The sequence below is a fragment of the Varanus komodoensis genome, unplaced genomic scaffold, assembly GCF_004798865.1.
Source record: "Varanus komodoensis strain SLA01 unplaced genomic scaffold, ASM479886v1 scaffold26, whole genome shotgun sequence".
Taxonomy (NCBI): Eukaryota; Metazoa; Chordata; class Lepidosauria; order Squamata; family Varanidae; genus Varanus; species Varanus komodoensis.
This window is the reverse complement of record NW_025335684.1, coordinates 14,278,881-14,288,879: the sequence shown is the minus strand read 5'-3', so window position 1 is coordinate 14,288,879 and position 9,999 is coordinate 14,278,881. Positions and strand designations below refer to the sequence as shown.

Sequence of the window (9,999 nt, the reverse complement as noted above, 5' to 3'; positions counted from 1 at the left end):
TCCTAAGAGGGAGTGCAACCCCATTCAGGACAAGGTCCAGGTCCCCCACCCCGAAGCCAGACCCACCTACCAACAGGACCTCTGTCTTGTCTGGACTGAGCTTCAGTTTATTGGCCCTCATCCAGCCCATTACCTTGGCCAGGCACAGGTTCAGTACAGCCACTGCCTCACCTGGATTGGTTGAAAAAGAGAGGTAGAGCTGGGTATCATCAGCGTACTGATGATTCCGCAGCTCACACCTCCTGATGACCTCTCCCAGCGGTTTCATGTAGATGTTAAATAGCAAGGGGGACAAAATGGATCCCTGCGAAACTCCATGGCATAGCTGCCATGGCACAGAGCCATAGTCCCCCAGCACCACCTTCTGGAATCAGCCGTTGAGATGGGAGTGGAACCACTGCAAAGCAGTGCCACTTCCTCACTGTGTGATATCCTGTCTGCTTTATAGAGCAACAAGAGATAATTTTTTAGCTGGAATTTTATCTGCCACTGATACACAGAATCTGAGAAGATTATTTTTATATTATCATGGAACAATGTTTGCATTTTCCACAGTGTGTCTCTGTGTTGGCAACTATGAAAATTAGATCAAAGGTGACATTGAAGGGGGTAGCTAATTGATAGCAATTAAACTAGTTTTTATTTTACTGTTATTTTTTAAAAATTTTAACATCTGTTCTTAACAAATTTTCCTAATTTTTCATTATGTCTTTCTTAAATTTTGTAATGGCCAATGGCTAAATATAATAAAACTTGGCTTGATCATTGCTTGCAAAGGTAGGACCAATGGCTGCAGAGGGCAAGGAAACAGATTTGAATTTAACATTAGTAGAAGAATCCTCAGAGTAGGAATTGTTCAAGAATGAAGGAGTCTCCCTGCACTGGGTGGCCATCTACATTCTGCATTGCAGGTCCTGCACTGAAATGGGGGGTGAACCAGATGACCTCCAAGGTGCCATCCAACGATGATGTAATGTAATCTGAAAGACTGCATTATTCTACTTTGGTCACGATCAGTAAAAAACAAACACAGAAATAATAAAATAAATCATAACAACAAAATTCTTAATATATAAACCTCAGTCCAATAAGGAAATAGTTAAAATAGTGAAATAAGGTAATCAGTAAATGCACCAAAGAGTTACCTCTAGTTAATTTTTTTACAATTAATTAATACCCTCTCATTGCAATTTGAGTACATTTATAGCTACTGCACAAAAGCCTGTCACTTTTACAGTGACCTTTGGGTTACGATCTGACACTAATTATGTTAAAAACTGTTGTTCAGCTGCTCTCCCTGAAAACCACTGTATAATGGGGATTAAAACTCAGGGAAGCAAGTCCTGATAAAAAGTCCAATTAACAAGACAAACTAGAGTACTTCCACTTTTCCATTCCACAAAGACACACCATCCAATAAGCATATGGTACTACAGTAAACCTTGCCTTATAAAACCTTCCCTAAATTTAGGGAAAGACAAGTCAGACAGATATTTTGCAGGTAAAGATTTCCTCCCATTATCTCTATATGCAGGAAGCTTTTGGCCCTACTTACATATTTTTTGTAATTCCACATCGCAAACACATTGTTTAATTTCCATTTTAACTTTTCCACATAGTAGTAGACTTGAAAAAAGCCACACAGCCATCGGGTCCATGCTCAACGTAGGGCATCAAGTTAAACCAACCCTCTCAGATAGCTGTCTAGGTGCATCTTGAACACCTCTAGTGTACAAGAGCCCACAAACTCCCTAGCAAATTAGTTCCATTGTTGCACTGCTCTAACAGTGACAAAATTCTTCGTGAATCTGGTTTCCTGTAACTTGAGCACATTATTCCATGTCCTGCACTCTGAGATGAGCAAGATGAGATCCTGACCACCTTCTTTGTGACAACCTTTCAAATACTCGTGGTATGCTATCACATCTCCCTTCAGTTTTCTCTTTTCAAGGCTAAACATACTCAGTTCTTTCAATCTCTCCTCATAGGGCTTTGTTTCCAGTTCCCATATTATCTCTGTTGTCCTCCTTTGAACCCCCTTTGTCTGCATCTTTCTTTAAGTGTAGTGCAGGACACAGTACTCTAGATTGGGTGCTGAATAGAGGGCAGCCAGTACCTCACACAATATGGAAGCTATACTTAAGAAAGCCCATTATAGCACTGGCCTTCTTTGCAGCCATATCACATTGTTGACTCATATTCAGCTTGAGGTCGACAAAAATTCCAAGATCCTTCTCACTTGCAATATGGTTGAGACAAGTATTCACATCTTGTAACAATGCATTTGGTTCCTTTTTCCTAGGTGTAGAACTTGGCATTTCTCCCTACCGAATTTCATTCTGTTGCTTTCACCCCAGCACTCCAGGCTATCAAGATCACTTTCAGTTTTGTTTTGTCTTCCAGAGAATTAGTTATAGGCTATATCCATGCATAATGAACCTTAAAATTAAACAGACTTACCATAAATTGAGCAACAGCCTTAATGAAAAAAACCCGGTCCTGCTCTGTCTCAACATCTGAAGGAATATCAGTCTGAGGCTCATATCTGCAAATGGAAACAACTGTAGAGTATAAAGGGTATGCTGCAGGAAGATTTATTTTACTGAAACATTTATTCCCTTCCATTGGTACACAAGGCTTTCAAAACAGCTTGCAGCATAACAGAAATTTACTAAATACATTTCAACAACCAACATAGTAAGTTAAAAAAGTAAGCATATGAGCCACAATATAACCAGATGTAACAAATAGAAGTTCCCAATGCAATGTACTACAAATACTCTCTCCTAACTTGACCCCAGAAAGCCATCAACAAAGGAACAGAATGTATCAAGCACAGGAAGGTCTGCCATAGCCTGGTGATACTACCATGGAATGGAACCTACCCAGGATGATCTCCCTGCAGTGCCCCAAATGTATTTTTCGGCAAGTGTGAAAAGCAAGCAAGAACTTAAATGTTACTCTTGAATGTGTATATATTACAGCACATAAATATGTATTTGTGACTGAGTGAAGAATTGAACCTGGGCTCCCAAAGTGTAAGGCCAATACTCAGGCCACTGTACCACTGGCTTTTTGTAGCTTCCTGGTAGCTACGAGAGTCTGCAGGAACGGAACGAGGCATCTAGCAGTGCTGTGAGGAGCACAACATCCAACCCTCAACTTCAATATCACTGTGGATAGGCATTTTTCACTTCAGCCCACAAAACTAAAAGGCCCGGTGAAACGGATAATAGGCTCAGGACCAAGGTTAGAGAAAGGTAAGTCATACGACAGCAACTCTTTCATGCATTTCATATCGTCCCCTGGAAGCATCTGATCATTCACTGCTGGGAACAGGATGGTGGACTCACCTAGAAGAGCTGTTATTTTTAGTGTTGCAACCTCTACAAAGAATACAGGCAGATAACATGAATCAGGTTGTCGGGGGGGGGGGCGGTTGAAGTAAAGTTGCACACAGTTTGACGGCAACCCTGCCATACTCAACCCACTCTACTACATTATTAAGGTTTGGTATTCCTTCAGCACCCTCCTACCACAAGATCAATCCACGAATAAAGAACATTTGCTGATATGGAAGTGAGTAGACATCTCACATAAAAAACAAGATGTGCCACTTCAGGTTGTTAAGAGACAGGTTTACTTGGGACAGGTTTTATAAGTGCTGACAGCTTTCTTTATTATTGAAGTGCAGGAGACCAAAGGTTCACTTTAAGCCTGTTTTAAATTCAGACCTGAGAAAGCCTATCAATACTATCCTTGTTCTGCACAGTAAACTCGAAGGTCTCAGTGTAAAGAAAGCCACTCACTTGGGCATGCTTTGCAGTTTTAGGTGGTACAAAACCCAAATCCCAGTCACCTTGCCCTGTCTTTAATGACATATCACCTCACAAAGCCCAAGTGGACCAGCTACCCTTTATTACAATAATAAAGATTGTAATCCCCTTCTTTCTTACTAGCCATTCATCTCACTTGGGTTTTCAGAAACAAACCCTTTCGGTGCACTGACATGTGCTTCGCCAACATTTAACTTCAAATCCAAGTCAATTGTAATGCTAGGAATATATTTAAGCTAAAACTGAGAATGGGCCAGGGGTTAGAGTCCAATCACACAGATTATTTTTTTATTGCTTGCAAGCGTCCAAACTTGGAGGCTTTTAAGATTTCTCTGTGTTAGGAATCAGTGTAAGGAAAGGGTTAGGGTTGGAATGACAAGAACATTCTAACAATACAGAAGAAAACTGAGACTGGCAGCTTTAGTTTTGCTTGTATGCTTGTAACCAGCATATTTTAGAAGTTAGGACACATGTTACTTTTGAAGAATTTCCAGAATATTTAAGGTAGTTCTTTTCTAATATTTCAAGCATTTCATCAGTATCATTTGCTCTGATATTTACTTTGAAATGGAGTTCAAGTACCAACCTTTTCACTAGCCAAAGGAGTATCTCTGAAACCAGCATGAAGTTTGGAGTGCGAAAATTTTCCATCGAAATAAGCCGGGGATAGCCCAGTGCCCTCATCATTTCAGTAAAATCTTTGGAAACAAAGATATATTTGTAACAGCCACAGAAGCAACATCAGCGATATAGTTGGTAAGGCAACAGACAGGGTCTCGAATGAAGCCTTCTAATGGTGGGGTCATTATGCCTTTCATGCTTTGCTTCCAGGGTAAGAACAAGTCTTGTGCTCTAAGGCTGCCATCTAGCCTGCAGTAAAAATGCAGCAGTGCTCAAGGGCCAATACTTACCTCTTGCCCCATTGCTTGCTCCTCACTCCAAATAACTTCCCTTTGTGTGAGAACACTGGCTACCTAAGCAGCTACTTCTTATTCTCAGTCTTGCCCCTGCACAACCCATCCCTGGTTTACTTGAGCTGACAGCTAGCTCTACCAGGACCATGATCCTTACAATGGTCCGATGTCCCTTCTTATGTGTATGCATTTTGGTGGGCACAACCCTTCCTTGGTTCTCTCATAGCTTCATGAGAACCACCAGTGCAGGGACAGCTCCAGGAAGAGGACTTGCAAGCACAATTAATTCCAGGGCAGCTTATGGAAATCCTACGCATATAGTGGTAAAAAATTTATAACAGGAGATCCTCGGTGTGCCACAGATTCTGTACACCATACTGTAGAGCATGAAATGCCAGCAAACCAAAAAGAATTGGCCACCATTCTGCTGCTTTCTATAGTTCATTAAGCAGAAGAGGATGTTTATCTGAGTGGGATGGTATAAATTGGTGACCTACAACAGCAGGAAGTTGGACCTGATGGCCTTCTTGGCCCCTTCCAGCTCTACTATTCTATGATTTGGCAAGTGGAAAAATTCAACACTTAATTAGTCACTGCAATGTTCATGGTCATGTGTATGAACAGAATAAACTGAACCAGTTTGTGCACAGTGTTTTCTTTTGAAACAAAAGGGAATTACAACAGAATGTTTGATATACATCAAAACAATGGTGATAAGCTAAATATAAGTACCTATTATTGTTATGCCTGGAACTGATTCCATTCAGTGCTTGAAGAGAACTAACTGCGAGAGAACTGGCTGCACTTTTACTTTATTTTGAATTTGGCCAGGGGAAACAGGATTTGGATCACACTTGGGGGGGGGGTCTGAGTTTCCATTAAGCCCTCCCCCCAGTTTCCCCCTTTAATTCAAACACTATCTCTCTATCCACCTGTTAGGTTCATAATGCCACTTTCTTCTTCAAAACCTTGCTATTTGACCTGTTGTACTTCACAAAGATACTTGTATCACCTGCAATGTTATCACCCAACATTTAATGAATGGCAATCATTCAGGTTTTTATCACTGTTTGTCCTTTCTGCATTTCAGTTCCCACTGACAACACAATTTGCAATCATGCACCCCCTCCCCCACCCTGGATATATAAATCTGCCAATTTGATGTTACTGCTTCCTACATCTCATGAAATAGACAGTATCCACCAAAGTTCATGGCAGAATTAATGTATTAACCTTCCAGGTTCCACAAGACTGTTGTTTCTCATCTTATCTTTTGCCCAAGGCACTAGCTGGTGGATTGTGGGGTTCTAAAAACAAACAAGATCTCACTAGCCTGAAATCGGTTCACCTTTGCCACAGATGAGTGGAAATTTCGTACAGGTTAGTGAGAGAGGGATGAATTGCTCTGCTCTCATTTGCCCATCCGCTTGGTCTGCACACCAGCCCCTGACAAATGATAACGTGTTGCCCAGCCCCCTCCACCAGTCTGTTCAGTAGAAGACCTTTCTTTTTTAAAACTAGCTTGCATTTCCATGCTGACCGTGAGGATGGTTCTGCCCTGCCTCTACAACAGAGACCCAGGTTTGAACACCTTCTTAGCCATTAAGCTCATGGAGCTGACCGTGGGCTTAGTTACCTCACAGGATGGTTGTACGGATAAAATAATAGTTTGGGGGGGGATGCGCGCTCCCCGAATTCCTTTGAAAGATCAAACTGATAATACTGGATCGGGTTGATGTTAGTATTAGTATTAAATCAGAATGATAACAATTTCAGGCCAGTTAGAATGGTGAAGCACAGTAAGAATAATAAACTGAGCCCAGCTTCGGTGGGCATGATGCCCCTGGAATACGTGCAAGAATAGCAACTGCTACCGCCGGTCCAGGCCCCTTCCCCGCTCCTCGAGACTAGATAATCTCCCTCAAATACGGCTCGACTCACTCCGGAGGTCGCGGAAAGACATCGTGACTCCCGGGCACTTCGACTGGTAGCCCGCACACTCGCCAGGGCTTCCCCGCGCCGCGTCTCAAGGCCAGGCCGCGCCGCCAGCGTCGCTATGGCAACCTCTCTACGGTGAGCCGCTGGGCTCAAGCTACCTCAGAGAGCGAAGGGCGCCGTTGGAAGCAGTGGGAGGGATTCGAAGGGAAGGCGGGCGGAGGGGCTAAGGGGGCTTCCCGGCGCGTTCTGCCACCAGCTGCGAGGGGCGCGATTCGCTAGGGAAACGGTCAGTGCGCGTCAGAGCTACGCACAGAAAAGAGGCGTGCACGTAAAGGGAATTTTGCATTTATATGCGCACGAACACTAACGGACACTCCTCCTTATGTGCCATATTTCTGCGTTCCTATAAGACAAAGCAGCAGTGAAGGAACTAGAAAAATCATCAAATGTAAGGATATTTCCCTGGAGACCAAGGGCGAGACAATCCACGCTATCATATTCCGAATAGGGTGTGTGGATGTGAAAGCTGGACAGCGCAGAAAGCTGAAACGCAGAAAATCGATGCATTCGCAACGTAGTGCTGGATGCTTTGTGAATATCCCGGACCCACTGAAAGACCAACAAGTGGGTTCAGGATCCAATCAAGCCAGAACTTGCCCTGGAAGCAAAACTGACCAAATTGAGGCCTTCTCATGATGTGTGCCGTGTATGACAGCAAGACTCACTGGAGGAGAAAATTATGCTAGGGAAAGTTGAAGACGCAATGCAAAAGGGAAGACCGAAAATGAGAGGAATTGAATCCATCAAGGAAGCTTCAGCCTCGATCTTGGAAAAGCTGAATGGTGCTGACATGGGCAGGACATTTTGGAGGGGTGCCATAGGTCAAAGACAACTTGATGGCACACAACAACAATAACCACCACCACAGAACAACAATTGAATGCCGCATAAAAGCAAAAATAAACAAGAGGTCATTGAGGCCCCATCAATGCGGGTGTTCAGTGATAGGCTGGACATGCACATGGTGGGCATGTCGTGAGCGGAGCCAGCTAGTGCCAGAGGTCAGACTAGATGGCCCGGGAGACCCCTTCTGACTCACTCTGTTTCTATGTTTCTAAAATAAATCCATTATTATTAATTTATACTACTAGTAGTACTAATACTAATAATAGATATCCCATTCCCAGGTTCCTGCTGGAACAGTTGAAACCCCATGTACAACCCCTTAAACTGACTGCTGTTTTTTAAAATTATACTGCTATCCCATTTTTCAAGTGTGTGTGTGTGTGTGTGTGTGTGTGTGTGTATTTCCACCTCAAGGAAAGACCACAATAATTTAAACCCCAATGCTAATAACAATTAAGGGTTCAGTCCTATGCATGTTCAGACAGAACAAGTCCCCAGATTCCCAGCATTCTCCGGCCAGCACGGCTAGTGGCCGCCACTGCAAAGGGCTCATCTCCAGAGATCCAGCCTCCATGTGTGGTGCTTGTCAAGAATGGCAGTAATCTGTCTAATTTTTACAGGTCATCTGAGGTCAGCAGCTAGTTTGAGCAATATGGGGGTCTCTGTGAGAAGAGAATGCTGACTGGTCCTGCCCCATACCAACTACAACCATGACTTGGCTCCCACATCCCAGCTGGCAAAGGGAAGGCCAGTGAGTATTCTTTTATGGGCATGGAATGGGCTTCCATGGGAGGTGGTTGAGGCCCCATCGGTGCGGGTGTTCAAGGATAGGCTGGACGTCCACATGGTGGGCGTGTCGTGAGCAGAGCCGGCTGGAGCCGGGGGTCAGACTAGATGGCCCGGGAGGCCCCTTCTGACTCACTCTGTTTCTATGTTTTATTTTCTATTCCTCTGATGCTTTCATTTCCCCTTATCAATTTGTCTGAGAAAGACTCTAGCTCCTTCTTAAACATCATGCATTCAACTGCACAAACACTTCTATTCCCAGGGCAGGGATAGAAGGATGTGTCCCTGTGTACACAGGAACCATTTCTGCTCCAGTTGTTGATTGATAGCATGGGCCACGTGCCTCTAGAAGCATCAGTCTAAGGACATTCTCCTCGCAGATTCTGGTGCCCCCACAGCTCAGCAAAGCCCCCACCACACACTGGAGCTGAACTGGTAATGGGTAGAATGTGGGGCCTGTGAAGGTGCCCAGGGCCAGTGGCAAGGGTGGCCATCGCTGGGCACCAGCCGAGGTCCACACCCCAGTAGAACCCCACGAGGCACGACTCCTCCATGGCTGCTGCTGGTCATTCTTACCATTGGCTTGTCCACCTGCTTCTCTTTGGCCCAGGCAATCTGTCCCTGTGGTGAGAAGTAGGAGCAGGAGCTGTCCCTGCTTACCAGCACGCTGGCTCCCTGCCTGCCAAGCCAGCCAGCCAGCCAGCCAGCCAGCCAGCCAGCCAGCCAGCGGTAGCCATGACAAGAAAGAGAATGGAAAGCAAGAGCACCAGAGACAATGGCAACAAGAGGGTAGGCGCATGAAGGGAGGGGGACCCACTGAAGACGTCTTGCCCAAGGGCTCCCCAAAACCCTGGAGCAATTAAAAACCCCACAGACTAGAGGACTCTGGAAGCCTGGCCCCTCCCTAGTGCCCAACCACAGCTGCTGCAAAGGGACAGGCACATGCATCTCTGTCTTCCCCTCCCGGAGCCCTGGGGACATTTATGCATGGAAACCAATGTCCCTCCACTAGGCTGCTGCTTTGCCACTCCTTCCCCCGCTCCTGCAGCCCCACTAATCGATGAAGGTGATGGCTCATTTCAACACAGTTGCATTACAGGCAGCTTTTGGGCTAACCTCTATGGGTCAAGGGCGTGGAGAGCTGCTAACCCCAAAGATAAAATGCTCCTTTGAGAGCATGATTTCTTGGAGGACCTCTCTTCTGTTTCTCTAGCCCAGCTTGCCCTAAACTGGTGCCCTTTGGATGTGCTGGACTACAACTGCCAAGGTCCCCAGTCAGCACAGGGAATCTCAAAGGGCTCTTTCTCTGGAAGCATTTAAAATGTATGCACTAGTTGAATAAACAGAGGGGGATTAATGTTCTGCTTTCTTTACAATGATCTACCAGGTGGCAGGTGCATCATGTTCTGTGTTTTCTCAGTATCAAAATATCAGCAGGCTACTATCTTACACATGTTTGGACAGGAAAAAGCTCTGCAGCTCCCAGTGGGAACCAGCCAGCCTGAGGATTCTCAGGTAACCCTTCCCAAATGGCTCACACATTCCCGTCCCTGTTATAGACATTCAGTTACCTTTCTAGGACAGGAATGGAGAACTGCTTTCATCAGTTTCAAGGAAGC

At 44.8% G+C, this 9,999-nt stretch overlaps 1 protein-coding gene across 2 annotated transcripts in view; it reads right to left on the bottom strand.

Annotated features, from left to right (window-relative positions):
• The window catches only part of CLUAP1 (clusterin associated protein 1), a 59,202-nt gene extending 52,393 nt beyond the window's left edge, over positions 1–6,809 (bottom strand). For both annotated transcript variants that reach the window (XM_044433714.1, XM_044433715.1), the window contains exons 1-3: positions 6,692–6,809; positions 4,423–4,534; positions 2,461–2,545 (exon numbers count right to left, since the gene is read on the bottom strand). In XM_044433714.1, coding sequence (XP_044289649.1) covers positions 2,461–2,545; positions 4,423–4,534; positions 6,692–6,713 — 219 coding nt within the window. In that variant the 5' untranslated portion in view covers positions 6,714–6,809. The remainder of the gene's footprint in view (positions 1–2,460; positions 2,546–4,422; positions 4,535–6,691) is intronic.
• Between the last annotated feature and the right edge of the window lie 3,190 nt (positions 6,810–9,999).